Below are 15,385 nucleotides of genomic sequence, written 5' to 3'. Positions count from 1 at the left end.
AATGGAGGTGACTGCACAGAAAGGGGAGTCCGCTTTGATATGCAGGGACGTTGGGGTTTTTTGCTTGGTTTTGTTGGGGTTGGGTGGGTGGATTTTTTTGCAATTACAGTGGTGTGTGAAGCAGATATAAGGAATTTTGTCTGGAACAGAGATGTAGTTTGTGCTTGTAGTAGGTCTTCAGTGTAGTCCTTATCACCAGAAAATGACTTAGACTTAATTTCTGATCATAGTCTTCATATCTATTACAAATAAAGAACATGTCCTTGATCAGCACCCCCCCTTTTTTTTCTTTTTTTTTTTTTTTTAACTTGCAAAATAGGCTACCAGGTGCTTGTTTGGAAGGAACAGATGATTGTTGTATTCTTTGACACATCTCTTTTAGCGTAAAACACTAGAAGAACGGCAGCTTCAAGACTCCAGAGACTCAGAAACAAGAGGCAGCTTCTCAGAGGAGAAAGTGATGCTCCATCTCTTTCCAGGAGAGAATTGTACGCTCACTCCGCTGCCTGGGGTAGCCAGAGTGGTCCACTCCAAGGCTTTCTGCACAGTGCATTGGCAGGAAACTGGCAAATGCAAACAGAACACAAAAGACTCTCATTTACTACCCCCTGCACAAATCCTAGGCATACAGAGTGGTCAGGGGACTGCTAGGGGACAGCTAAAATACACACGGGGAACAGAAGGTAAGGGTGTTGGCAGGGCAGAGAGCACTACAGAGTCAAACAGAACCTCTCAGCCCACAGCTGAAGTTTCTGCAGGCACTGAAGATGGCACCCCAGAGACTGGCCTGGTGGAAGGAACAGCCTCAAATCTTGGCATCACTAATTCTCTCCAAAAAACACCTTCTGGACTTCAAGATCCAGGAGGGAACCATGAAAAGCTGAGCTCAGTGGCCTTCTGTGTGGATGGCAGGGAGACCCTGGCTAGTGACCAAGCAACTGTGCTACCGTCATGCAGCACAGCTTGTGCTTGCAGTAAGATCCCTGATGTGGAGGAGCTCTCTCTGCTCGATCCATTCCCACGGTACATGAAGTCCTGTCAGGACCTGATCGTCCCAGAGAAATGTTCTTGCACAGACAAACTGCATGGGAAAGACTCTGCTCCAGCAGCTGGTGATACTTCTCCAGTGGCTTTTCCAAGTGGGAGGAGCACAGAGACATCTGACTCCTATTCACAGCTACCGAGAGGTGGTGTGGCTTCACCCGGCAGTGGCCCATCCAGATATGAAACTCAGGCGAGCCACAGCCAGGGCCAGCAGATTGATGCTTGTACCAAGGATATAACAGATGCAGTAATGGAGGATTCTCAAGAGAAGCTGGGCTCCTCATTTCCACCTCCACCTCAGGGACAATCTAGTACAAAGTCTCTCAAGGATGACCCAAGCCGGCTCTCTCAACAGGTTAGAGAAGAAGGATGGAGTCTACGAACTTCTGAGAGCCTTACGCTGGCTGAAGTCTACCTCATGATGGGCAAACCGAACAAGTTGCAGCTGGAATATGACTGGTTGGCTGTGTTGGAGCCAGAAACCCAGGATGCTAGGGAGCAAACGCCCGAGTCGAGTGCTGTTTCTGCATGTACCACCTTTCACAAGCAGAGACTCCTAAACTGCCTTTTAAAACTCATCTCTACTGAAGTCAATCCCAAACCAGTAAGTAGCTCTTGTTCATGCTCCAGATGCTAAACTCTTATTTGATCTGGGGAATAATTGCCCAGTCCTGTTTTCATAGTAAATCAGTGACCAGCCTTGTCAAGATCTTGGAGATTCCCATGTTAAAAATACCAAAACAACACAACCCAGCTTGCTACAGAGTGGACTTTCCCTCAATGTGCTGCATTTGCTTTTTACACTGCCTTTTACTTTCTGGTTTGCTGTGAGTCTCAATGGTATTACAGTGAACGTTTTATGTGACTACTGAAAAGATCAGTCATGAGGTTAGTTTAGGTAGGTGCCTTCTGTTCTCTCAGGTTCGTAGAACCATAGATCAGTCCGGGTTGAAAGGGACCTCGGAAGATCATCTGGTCTAACCTTTTTTAGGAAATGGAGTCTAGATGACAAAGGGAGCCTGGATGAGATCAGTATTCCACGTGAAAACTGCAACCCTTAATTTCCAATGTTTATGTAGTTCAAGTTACACTAAGTGTAAGTGTGAAAATAATTTATTTCTTTGGGATAGCATAGCCAATATAACAGTGCCTGCCACAGTGATTTTTTTTAAAAGTTCCCAGACTCTAGGATAGTTGTTTAACAGATCCAGAAAAATACCATCTTCTTTAGGCAGACAGCTGGGAAGGAACTTGTTTTCCTTCTTGTTCATTGTAAACCAAAGTTTAAGATCTGCCCCTATGCTACCTGGGCAGCCATTCCGACCTAGTGCAACTGATTGAAACTTAGTAAAACATATTTTTAAAGACCAAAAAGACACTGAATTCAATAGATTTGACTGAATTATTGTGATGGAGATACAATGAGTTAAAGATACCATTTGCATCGTATTTCAGCATAAGATGCAAATGTATCACTGTTCCCAAACACACAAAGTTCTTTGATCTTTCTTTGTTGGTGCAGACTTAACCCCACCCTGAAACTCCTTTTGATCCTGATTTTGTAGACATAGAATGTAGGATTTTATAAATTTAAAACCATCTTTGCTCAGATCCAGCTCCAGATATAGACTTTGTTTAAAGTATAAAGACTGGCCTGACATCTTGCAGATCTGTGACAATGTCTCCTCTTTCAGCATCTACTTCTACTTCTTGTGACACGTGTAACAGCCAGGGATGACATGATTAAACAATCACAAACTAGAAGGAAGGACATCTCCTTAGACTTGGGGGGAAAGGGATAGAAGCGAGGGGAAAAAACCCAGCAGTTACTATTTGCAAGTTTCTTCCTGTCACTTTAGCACTCTTAGTGTCTTAATCAAAGTAGTGTAGTGCTCCTGCAAAATAATGGAGCTCTTTCAGATATGTTCCATATTGTACATCCCAATAAAAAGAAGTAACGTAACCTTTTATTTGTCAAATACCATGTTATACTCACTGTGTTTCAGAAAGAGTTGTCTTGTGGCAATGAATGTTGTGGGACTGATACATATTCAAGAGGCGAGGCTGATACTTACTGCCTAATTGAAAGTACTGTAGACTTTTTGAAAGTTTTGTCTCTTAAATCCTCTGCATTTCATCAAACAAGGACAGGAACCACAGTATTTTTGCCACAGGGTACTTTAACAGAGGAAGGTTTGATTGTCTAGATCCCTGCTATTTTCTCAAGATAATATGTAACGAAGCCAAAATGGCCAGCTGTGCTGTGCTTGGTTCCTTTAAATGAAGATTACCAGCATAAAAGAAACTGTTAGGGAATTGCGTTGCAGTCAAGTGTGGGTGCTAATTTTATGCCTTTGGTTGCACACAAATCCCTTCAAAAGGGAGCATTTTCTGGAAAAGCATCTGAACAATTTAATGAAATAACTAGATAGGCCTGGAGAGTTAGTAAAGCACCTTGCCATGTGCCTCTGGTTATTGCTGTGTTACAGTATGAAATAGGAGAAGGGATGTGGGAAAAAAAATCAGAACTGTTTGTCTCTACTCGATTAGATTGATTGATTACTTGTCCAGGTATACTTCCAACCAGAGGAGCCCTCTGGATGGTTAAGAGTTCATGAACATTAGTTTTCCACTGAATTAAAAACAACATCTCTTTCATTACTGTGACAAATTGGGGGGTGTGTGTGTGCGCGCGCGTTGTCCCTGCTTTTATCCATACTGTGTGAAGCTTGTTGAGCGTTAACCCGATTGTAACATAAATTAATGATGTTGAACCAATGACGTTTAACACTGCTAAATGCACAGGAAGGGAATTTCAGCTGCCCGCTTCTGAAGTAGAATGAGGTTAACAATATATTTGTTGTAACAATACACAATATTCATTTAATGTGCATGCATTTTTAGATGCCTGAGATGAGCTCAGTTGCCACATCACCCATAAAGCCTGCTCAAGAGGAGCAGTCACTGACTCCTCCAGGAAAGGTGATTGCCATCAGCACCAGGAGTCCGGGCTGTGCACGAAATCAATCTGCCCTTCGCAACAACAAGACTTTTTCTCCTGGTGCTGCTTCCAGCTCCTCAGGTGAGTATTCATAAAAATCCATTTCAAGAGATCAGACCATTGGTACCTCATACTGTGATGAGTACATCCCAGTAATGTAACAGTGGAGAATGAGTGTCCTTACTCTTATGAACTTAACTGGTTCAGAACATTGGTATGCTCTTAATTTGCTTTAGGTTTGTCCTAGATTCAGTACTTCTGGGAATCTTGAAAAACAATGCACATCAGTAATACAGTTTACAGTCCAGAAGAACTCTCATGAGTCACGCTTGCAGAAGATGCTGGCATTTGTTAGGAGCTGACTGATACAGGGTATGGGATTTCAAGAGAGTGAAGGCTTACAGAGCAAGAATGTAAATATATGGTACAAAGTTTGTTGATAAAATAATTACTGAAAATGTTCTGCTACTATAAAATACGCAATGATTATGAATTATCTTTTCTTTTAATAGAAGGTACAGTTGCTATAACTCGTAAGTCCTAGCCATGCAGACCAAGAATTTCAGTTTGATTCTTCAATCCAGTTGCATTCGTCAGCAAATATTTTATGAGTTTAGAAAAATCTGAGAAGGTGTCAGGGTTACTGGGAATAGTTGTGATTCTTATGCTGTCCTTTTCACACCTGTGCTTCTTAAGAAGCAATGGACCATGAGCAATTTAACTGATGCTGTAAAATATACTTGGCACTCTGGGTGGTTTTCATTTTAAAAAGGCATTGTAGCAATTTCATCTTTGTCTAAAGCTTCATTACGCTTACTTGCAGATAAGCAAGTCTTACACTTAAATATCTAGTAAAAAGCCAATAGTTTAATAGGCTTGAAGGGCATACCTCTTTAAATCAGGCTTGGAAGTAGAATTCAAATTGTAGGCAACTCCCTTCTGAGGGGAACAGAGGGTCTGATATGCCGGACAGACCCTCCTCTTAGGGAAGTCTGCTGTGGGCCCGGGGCCCTGGTTAAGGACATGACTGGGAAACTCCCCAGCCTGGTACAGCCCTCGGACTGTTACCCACTACTGCTCTTCCACGTGGGTGGGGATGAAGCCACAATGCATAGTCCAAGAGCGATCAAAAGAGACTTCAGGGCCTTGGGATGGTTGCTGGGGGAATCTGGTGCACAGGTTATCTTTTCCTCTCTCCTACCAGTTGCGGGCAGCGACATTGGGAGAAACAGATGGACCCAGTCTTGCTAGTGTCAGATGGGATTCACCTTTCTCAGAGGGGGAAGAGGGTCTTTGCCCAGGAGCTTGCAGGGCTCATTGACAGAGCTTTAAGCTAGGCTTGAGGGGGGAAGGAGATGGTATCAGGCTTGCCTGTGACAAGCTGAGGGATGAGATGCCAAGGTCAGAGGGACAATGGGGTGCTAATGAGGGCCATCAGCCTGTTGCTCAGAGATGTGCTGGACACACTGCAGCACACTTGAAGTCTTATGGAGATGAGCCAGGGGCTTCTGAGGTGATAGGAGCCAACAGGGGAACTCCAGTGAAATCCCTCAAAGGCATTCCAGCCGCTCCAGCCAGTCAGCCAGCTTCATCAGGACCCAACTGAAATGCACATAGCATGGGGAACAAACCAGGAGTTGGAGATGTGCACATGCCTGCAGGACTGTTGATCTTATTGGCATCACAGAGACGTGGTGGGATGGCTCCTATGACTGGAGTGTTGGGATGGAAGGGTACAGGCTCTTCAGGAAGGACAAACAGGGGAGACAAGGAGGGGTGTAACCTCTATGTCAGTGACCAGCTGGAGTGCAATCCCACTTTCTGTCGCTGACAAAGATGTTAAGCAGCGCTGGTCCCAATACCAACCTCTGAGGAACAGCACTCATCACTGATCTCCACTTGGACATAGCTGTTGACCGCAACTCTTTGAGTGCAACCATCCAGCCAATTCCTTATCCACCAAGTGGTCCATCTGTCAAATCCATAAAGATGAGGTTTGAGACTATCTAAGGAACCTGAAGGTGCAGAAGTCTGTGGGATCTGATGAGGTGCATCCATGGGTCCTGAGGGAACTGGCAGATGAAGCTGCTAAGCCACTATCCATTGCATTAGAGAAGTCATGGCAGTCTGGTGAAGTTCCTGCTGGCTGGAAAGGGGAAACATAACCCCCATTTTTAAAAAGGGAAAAAAGGAAGATCCGGGGAACTACAGGCCAGCAGATCATGGAGCAGATCCTCCTGGAGACTATGCTTAGGCACATGGAAAATAAGGAGGTGACAGGTGACAGCCAACATGGCTTCTCGAAGGGCAAATCATGCCTGACAAATTTGGTGGCCTTCTACGAGGGGGTTACAGCGTTGGTGGGTAAGGGAAGAATGACTGACATCCTCTACCTGGACATGTGTAAAGCATTTGACACTGTCCTGCATGACATCGTTGTCTCTAAATGGGAGAGATATGGATTTGATGGATGGACCACTTGGTGGATAAGGAATTGGCTGGATGGTCGCACTGAAAGAGTTGTGGTCAATGGCTCGATGTCCAAGTGCAGACCAGTGACGAGTTCCTCAGGCGTTGGTACTGGTACCAGCACTGTTTAACATCTTTGTTGGCAACATGGACAGTGGGATTGAGTGCGCCCTCAGCAAGTTTGCTGACGACACCAAGCTGTGTGGTGGGGTCGACATGCCTGAGGGATGGGATGCCGTCCAGAGGGACCTTGACAGGCTGGAGAGGTGGGCACGTGTGAACTGCATGAAGGTCAACAAGGCCAAGTGCAAGGTCCTGCACATGGGTCGGGGCAATCCCAAGCACAACTACAGGCTGGGCAGAGAATGGATGGAGAGCAGCCCTGAGGAGAAGGACTTGGGAGTATTGGGGGATCAGAACCTCAACAAGACCCAGCAATGTGCGCTGGCAGCCCAGAAAGCCAACCATGTCCTGGGCTGCATCCCCAGCAGTGTGACCAGCAGGTCAAAGGAGGGGATTCTGCCCCTCTACTCCACTCTGGTGAGACACACACCCCCCCCCCCCCCCCCCCCCCCCCGCAATACTGCGTTGTGTTGGGTTTGCATGGCAAGGTTTTGGTACCGGGGGGGGTCTACAGGGGTGGCTTCTGTGAGAAGCTGCTAGAAGCTTCCCCTGTGTCTGACAGAGCCAATGCCAGCCGGCTCCAAGATGGACCCGCCGCTGGCCAAGGCCAAGCCAATCAGTGCCTCTGTGATAACATATTTAAGAAGGAAAAATACAGTTAGGGAGAGCTTTTGCAGCCAGAGGGAGGAATGAGAAGATGTAGGAAGCTCTGCAGACACCAAGGTCAGTGCAGAAGGGGGGGCAGGAGGTGCTCCAGGTGCTGGAGCAGAGATCCCCCTGCAGCCTGTGGTGAAGACCATGGTGAAGTAGGCTGTCCCCCTGCAGCCCATGGAGGAAGGATGAGGGGGTGTAGAGATTCTACCTGCAGCCCGTGGAGGACCCCACATGGGAACAGGTGGAGGCACCTGAAGGAGCCTGTGGCCCGTGGGAAGCCCGTGCTGGAGCAAGCTCCTGGCAGGACCTGTGGACCCATGGAGAGAGGAGCCCATGTCAGAGCAGGTTTGCTGGCAGGACTTGTGACCCCGTGGGGGACCCACGCTGGCGCAGTCTGCTCGTGAAGGTCTGCACCCCATGGAAGAGACCCACACTGGAGCAGTTAGTGAAGGACTGTCTCCCGTGAGAGGGACTCCATGTGGAGCAGGGGTAGAATGTGAGGAGTCCTCCCCCTGAGGATGAAGAAGCGGCAGAAACACCGTGTGATGAACTGACCGTAACCCCCATTCCCCGTCCCCCTGTGCCACTGAGGGGGGGTGGAGGTTGAAGCTGGGAGTGAAGTTGAGCCCGGGAAGATGGGAGGGGTGGGGGGAGGTGTTTTAAGATGTGATTTTATTTCTCATTCCTCTACTCTGTTTTGCTCGTGACGATAACTACTGAGTGATCTCTCCCTGTTCTTATCTCGACCCATAAGCTTTTTGTTATACTTTTTCTCCCCTGTCTGGTGAATGAGGGGAGTGATAGAGCGGCTCTGGTGGGCACCTGGCCCCCAGGCAGGGTCAACCCACCACATGCATCCAGCTCGGGGGTCCCCAGCACAAGAAGGACCTGGAGCTGTTGGAGAGAGTCCAGAGGAGGCCACGGAGATGATGCGAGGGCTGGAGCACCTCTGCTATGGAGACAGGCTGAGAGAGTTGGGCTTGTTCAGCCTGGAGAAGAGAAGGCTCCGGGGAGACCTTAGAGCCCCTTCCAGTCCCTGAAGGGGCTACAGGAAAGCTGGAGAGGGACTGGTGACAAGGGCAGGGAGTGACAGGACAAGGGGAACGGCCTGAAGCTGGAGGAGGGGAGATGGAGATGAGATGTGAGGCAGAAATTCTTCCCTGTGAGGGTGCTGAGGCCCTGGCCCAGGTTGCCCAGAGAAGCTGTGGCTGCCCCTGGCTCCCTGGCAGTGTTCAAGGCCAGGTGGGATGGGGCTTTGGGCAACCTGGGCTAGTGGAGGGTGTCCCTGCCCATGGCAGGGGGTGGGACTGGATGGGCTGTGAGGTCCCTTCCAACCCAAACCAGTCTGGGATTCTATAATTAAACTTCCTTAGTTTGTGACATTCATTCTATTGACATTGTAGTTTACGTTTCCCTAATGCCTTGAAAATCCCCTCTGAAGTAAGGGTAAGGATCATCTGCTGAGGATACCAGACAGAAGCACAAGAAGATAACAATACTTTATTTCTGATGCAATGGAAACCTGTTTTGTTTATTTAGAGCTTTGCTGATTTAAAACCAAATATAATTGTCCATGTTAGTCTTTGGTTCACATCACTGAAGTACAAGTAGGGCTGTGAGGCACTATGGTTTAACATATTATAATGAAGCACATAGTCTTTAGTGCAAAGTCAGGAAGTGAAAAATATATATGTATTCCTACTTTTCTACAGTACCAAAGATAGCCAAGTTGGCTTCAGCTGAGCTGTTTGGCTTGAACAGAGGAGCACTAAAAGTGTGTTCAGTACAACATTTGACTTAGTTAATTAGTTTATTTTCTCAGCGTTCTCCCTAGGGTAATGCACTCAGCCTAGGCCTCGGGTAACGGCATTCCAACGTGTCAAACTGATACCCAAGCTACTATGGTATCTTCACCCGAAGTTGTGTTGTTTTGGTAGACAAACTGAATCCCTTTTATCAGCTCTGGTAAGGGTGTTCTGGATCTAAAATAGGATTGTTTGTAGTGTGGATTGCAACCTTTAGTATACAGTAATTATCAAGCTGCTTTGTGTCCTCGCATACAGTGCTATTAAATGACTGCAGTAATTTGGCTGTCAGAAAGCAAACTGCTAGGTTCCTGTCGGGGCTGAGCCTTCTAGGTCATTGCCTCATAGACTTTGGTCTTGAGTCTAAGTGCTAACTGTTTTTTTCTTTTCACCTTTTGTTTTTTTGTTTTTTTTTTTAATTAAAGAGAAATTGATTTGGCCTTCTCAGTGGAAAATAAAGTGTAGAAGTTAGCCTGTATCCACTCCAGAAGAACTGAAAGTGTTGGCAAACGGACAGCTCCACAAAAGTTGCACAGCCAGCTGGAGAGACAAAAAAGAGGATAAAAAGAATCACGCAAAGAGATTTAGAAAAAGTGAAGCAATAGCTGTGATGCAACATCACCTTTAGTGCTTAAAATATCATTGCATAATTATAGTTACATCCCTTTATTGCTTTTTTTAAATATAACATTGTGTGTATTATCTTTAACAATTCTCTTAACTCCTGGTCAGGCAAGAGGCACAAATACTGTTCTGCATTTAATTGATTTTTAGATACATTGGCACACTGTAATTTTAACTAACCTTTGGAAAAACAGCAGAATCTAGAGCAGCAGGGTGGAGGTGGCAATTTTGTCTTTTAAATAGCAGGATAATAACCCTGCAGGTTTATTTGTTAGGTAAATAAAGTTTGATGTTTTTCAAAACTCTTCATGAATACTGCTGCATATACCCGTCTCTGCATTCGGGTGGCCCCCAGGTTGTGCTGTGGTGTCTTCCTGCCCAGGGAGGCAGCAGGCCTCGTTGCCCACTTGGCTTCTTCCCCCTCTGGGTGAGCCCGGTGCCTGCTGCCTCCCAGCTGAGATCTCCAGCCCAGCAGTAGAGTACAAGTATGGCTGCAATGTGAGTGTGCAAATAGCTGTTACTGTCTGTTGTAACAAAATGCAGTGTTACATGCGCAGCTGTGTGGAAGAGAGGCAGGTACACTTCTTGGTTTTCTCAGAATGACGTACCAACAATACTGGTTTTCATCTTGGCTGGATGCCTGCAGAGTGGGCACAGCACTGTGAAATCCTACAATATTTTTTAAAGTTAAATGTAACGGAGGAGTTTTACTTGGACCAGATGCCATTATTTCAATCTGCCAAATGTATTTCTAAGACAATCCATCTTTTGGAAAGTGTTTTGGTAAATTGATCCCTGCTCTTTCATTTCTTTGTCACCAGAATCACTTTATTGGGGTTGCACTTTGAATTACCATGGCGGGGGGAGGAGGAGCGTAAATAAAACATAAACGTTGTAGAATGAGTCTGTGTTTGTATTATCTTCCCCCACAAAAGGAATGGTGGATATATAGTTTGTTTAGTGGGAAGGGCCCTCAAGTATTTCTACAAGCTGAATAGATAAACTGGTTAACACAGTCTGTGTGGGGCTTAAATTCTAGTTTCTTTAGTAGCGTAAAATTGCATTTAACCCCCTTCTTCCAAGGTTTCAAAGCAAGTGAACATTTGCAGTGTCCTTGTGAAGCAGGTCAATACTGTCAATTTGCAGATGGGAAAACTGAAGTATTGAGAATTTCATGATTTGAGATCACAGATGGTGGCAGAGCCAGAATCCATAAGTCCCAGCTCTCTGTGTGATCCTTCAGTTACTACATAGTTACTTACTTATTGTTTTCACTTCATTTAAATTGCTGTTACAATCTTCCAGGTTTGAGAAACCTCCCTAGACCTCTCTTGGTGGCTGGTCCTTCAAGTTCTGGAAGCACTGATGCGGATGGTGGACTCTTTGCAGTTCCTACAACTCTACCACCCAACAGCCGCCATGGGAAGCTGTTCTTGCCTAGCAAAGAAGCAGAACTGACCTTCCGGCAGCACTTAGACACAATCAGTGTAAGTGAGATGACTGAATGAAAAAAGTAGCATATTGTGCCTGAGCCAGCTTCCAGTATGTGTTCCATGGTTTTTTTGTTCATCAGAAAGTGTGGGCTTCCCTACGAAGCAGTGCATCTAGTGATGCTCAAGCATAATGTTATATTAGCTGAGATTAGTCAGATTTTGACTATATAACTATGCTTTGAAGTCACATCACCTCTTCAGACCGGAATCTGAATGCCATCACACAGCCTGATGAAACTGGTTCACTGTCTAATTAAGTTGCTCCAGCAAATACATTTGCCAGGTTTATTAAAACTGATATCCTTCTTACTCTGCAGCTAATTTTAATACAACCTCATTGCTGTATTTAACTCAAATGCTCATTTTATTTTTATATATACAATCTCAATTACAACTTCATTGCAACCTACAGTAGTTAAGAAGTGAAATGGCTTTTTTTGGGAGAAAGCTTTCTCTCCATAAAAGAAGAAGGAAAAAATATACATTCCTAGTGGAAAATTTTTCTACTCTAGCAGAAAGAATATTCTACTATCTGAAACAAAACACAGTATTTTAATAAATAGTTACAGCTTTATTGAAAAACAGAGTTGGGGGGTGTAATTTATTCTGCATCTGCATGCTTAAAATACTTTCTAATGCATTTCCTGCTCTTGTCCAGATGCAGTCAGACTTCTTCTTGCCAAAGCCAAGGAAGTTACGGAACAGGCACTTGCGGAAGCCATTAGTAGTACAGGTCAGAACAATTTGCAAAGTGTGAAATGCTCGTTTTGCCTCCTGAATAGATGTCAGTAAGGCTATAATGATTTGCACCTAACTGAAATAACAAAGCCACTCATCTGAAAGCAGGTTCTGCTGTTTGGGCCTGCCAGTACTGATGCACAAGCAGTGTGTTCGTGTGGTGTCCTGACCTGTCATTGTTAGAGCTGTCAGCGCTATTGCAACAAGAGCTCCCTTTAGATATTTTTTTCTTGCTTCCTACTCTCTAATGGCTGTTAAACTGGGGTGGGTATAAACCTCTGTAGTGAAATAAAACAACACTGTTTGAAAGAGAAATAATTTATGGAAAAAAATGGGATTTGCAAAGAGCTGTATGGAAGAGGTAGCCTGTTGTCATGGAACTTTGGTGGTAGGCAGGCATTAATCTCCCTTAAACTACTCTGATAACCCAGCAAAAAGGCACGTGCCACTGTGAAACAGCTGGCTTGTCCTAGGGACCTGTGGCAGGTGGATAACATACAGGAAATCTAAAACCAAAATAATGGGGACTTGTTTGGGGAAAACAAAGTTACTAAGTGCCGATATACTCTTTCGTCTGTTCTACTCTGTATAAGAGTAGGAAACCTAGAAATTATATACATACTATTTTTTGGTACTGAGATATTCTGGTCTACACAATTCCATTTGTTTTAAGAGCTCCCAAGTATATACAGCTGCCTCATTAATTCACACTTATTTAATTGTAATGGAAGATCGGTTTGCCCACAGACTAGATCCCATCCTTAAGATCACTGCTGTAATTCTGTGGGACGTTTGAAAATTACTGCAAGAATAATCAGAAAGGAATATAGTTCTAATTAGCATTTCTCTGAGAATTGTCCATGTGGAAATTTTCTCTTATAGTAGTTGACAGAGAGAACAAATAATTCCTATCTGTGTAATCTTAAGATTACACAGACCTTATTGATTGCTGTGTCTGTTGCATGATAGTCATGCTGTGTAAACACTCTGCTTACTCTGGAAGGTATCATGAACTACTGTGCCGTAGAAGTTGAGCTTTACCCTCTTTTCTGTGTTTAAATATGTTCTGGTTTATTGTTGTTTCTTTCACGTAGAGAACACTGCTCCCCAGGCCATCTGGAAATCCGTCCCAGCATGTCTGTTCCTTTTCTATCTTATCCAACTCATCCATTACAGGTGAGTCTGCATATCTTCTGTAACTTTTATGATGTCATGAGGTGGACTGGAAAGTGTCCCTTAAAACTGCATAAACAAATAATTCCTAAGAAGAGGAAAATATCCTTTCAAAACCACAGAGTCATTTACCAGTTGCTTGAGTCACTTCCTGCAGGATGATGGGATTGTTCTCCTGGATCATTGTTAAGCAAGTCTTGATTATGATAGAAATTTTTTTTCTTCCATTTCCCAGTTTTGAAAGCAGGGAAGAGTACGGAGTTCTCTACAAGGAGACAAAATTTTGGAATAAATTACTTAGATAAGAATTTTTTTTCTGTAGGGCGTAATCATTTGCCTAGATTTTATAATGGACTTTTCCTAGTACCTGGGATACTGTTTAAATTTCATACCGTATAATCAATACACTGCCCATTTGTCCTTTTCTGCTGATACACTCTTGAGCACAATGGTAGTACAGGTGATCCCTCATGTCAGCTTAAATCTCAAAATCAACATGAGACCTTGAAGGTTATCTTCACTGAAAATAATGAAAGCAGCTTCAATAATGCGGCAATGCTTGCTGTTCAGTTTTGTGATGGGCACTGGTTAGCTTGCATTACTATTTCAAGTCTGTTTCATCTTCTCCACTACTTTTACTCCGGGAGCTCGCTACTGCTTGGAATTTGTTTGCTTCCACTGAACTCTGTTGTGCTCTGCTTTAAAGTTGTTAGATTTCGTTTGCTTGAGAGGTATTTAATCCTTCACCCTAGGGAGAGGTTCATTTCGGCCTATCCAGTCCTCACTGACTAAAGCTGCTGTTTCTCGTCCAATTGTGCCCAAAGTTCTTCCAACACAGGCTACCAACCATCTGTCTAGTAAGTCATTTCTTAAACAGAATGAGAGTCATGATCTGTTGTGATCTGTATGATGTTACATTGTTGGTTTCTATTCTCATTAGTGCCTTTGGAAGTTAAAACAAACAGCTGTGTTAGTGATATCTTACTCTCTGTGGCTTTGCATGATGCAGAAAGGGAGCAGTCAGTGGTGGCACAGTCTGAACTAGGCTCCTTTGCTGGGTCTGACCTGCAGGCAAAGCAAGGGGTTAGAATTTGTGACCAAAGTTGAGCACTTCTGTGATGGTTTGTTGTAAGACCACTTTGAAAAGGGGTTGTTGCAATTTGAAATTTATAAATAGCCTATCTACTAATGTGGGATTATGGATTCTACAAGAAAAAAACATGCCAGTGTACCCCGAGCAAGTACTGTCGTGCAACAAAAGAATGAGTCCCATAGTTAGAATGATTAGTGAGGTGAAAACAATGACTGCCTCTGTGTTTTACTTAGAGGAGTCTCTGTGATGGGAAGACATTCAGGTGCTTTAAGTGGATTTTAAAGATCTGGGTGAGGTTTACCTTGCAACAACATAAGTTTTTTATACTGAGTTTAAATGGTTGCTAGAGGCAAGATAACAAAATAAGGCTATGTTGTTTTTATAGCTCCTCTAGTAAACCATAGGAAGTTTCTAGAAATTGCATAGCCAAATACTTAACAATTTGCAGGACAAAAAAGAAAAAAAAATGGAAGGGCAGAGGCAGAGAACTGGGATGTTTCTCTAAACTGTTTTAATATACCTGATAACATGTTGGAACAGGGGAGAAAAATTTAGCTGAAAGAAATACAGGTTGTGAAGAGGAACAACTGACATAGCTGATCAGCTAATTACCATTTTTGCTTTTTGCATGTGTTAAGTTTTGACTGTGGGCAATTTTTAAAAAATCATCTTTTAGATGAATCACAACAAAGTAATTGCCTGAAGAAAAGGCAATTGTAATATGTTTTTTCCTTTTTTGTTTCACAAAAGGTGCTATCGACTTGGCAGCTAAAAGTGCTGGTATTATTCCTGGTAGCCCTGTGCCTGTCCTGGATGCAGATGGTTTGTCAGGTGTATCTCCATTGTCACCAGACGGAGTGACGAGAGTGGTAACAGGGCAGGAGTCAACAGTAGCACATCAGAATGGAGGCTCCATCACCACTGTAGAGGTCAGAGGCTCTTGAGCATGCTTTTTAAAGTAGTTAAGTGTCTTGCTCTTTCATTGTGTAAAAAGCTGTATTGTTAATGACTCTTCAGTGAGCTTTCTCCTGGAGCTTCCTGTTAGACGCTTGTATCATGGCAAAGCCAATCTGTGTGGCATAGTGTGTATTTTGGAGTTGAGGGATCAAATCATTGTCACATTGAACAGATTTCCATCCTGTAGAATCGCTTTCAGCTGTGAGACTGT

At 44.1% G+C, this 15,385-nt stretch overlaps 1 protein-coding gene across 6 annotated transcripts in view; it reads left to right on the top strand.

Moving 5' to 3' along the window:
- CRAMP1 (cramped chromatin regulator homolog 1) overlaps positions 1-15,385 on the top strand; it is a 55,560-nt gene that overhangs the window by 29,342 nt on the left and 10,833 nt on the right. For 5 of the 6 annotated variants that reach the window (XM_054842718.1, XM_054842717.1, XM_054842716.1 and 2 more), the window contains exons 10-16: positions 383-1,648; positions 3,949-4,126; positions 11,026-11,207; positions 11,872-11,946; positions 13,046-13,127; positions 13,877-13,981; positions 14,968-15,146. In XM_054842718.1, the coding sequence (XP_054698693.1) occupies positions 383-1,648; positions 3,949-4,126; positions 11,026-11,207; positions 11,872-11,946; positions 13,046-13,127; positions 13,877-13,981; positions 14,968-15,146 (2,067 nt within the window). The remainder of the gene's footprint in view (positions 1-382; positions 1,649-3,948; positions 4,127-11,025; positions 11,208-11,871; positions 11,947-13,045; positions 13,128-13,876; positions 13,982-14,967; positions 15,147-15,385) is intronic. The other variant, XM_054842720.1, reaches the window with a different exon arrangement.

The sequence above is a fragment of the Grus americana genome, chromosome 15 (assembly GCF_028858705.1).
Source record: "Grus americana isolate bGruAme1 chromosome 15, bGruAme1.mat, whole genome shotgun sequence".
Classification (NCBI taxonomy): Eukaryota; Metazoa; Chordata; class Aves; order Gruiformes; family Gruidae; genus Grus; species Grus americana.
This window is presented reverse-complemented; position numbering and strand designations above follow the sequence as displayed.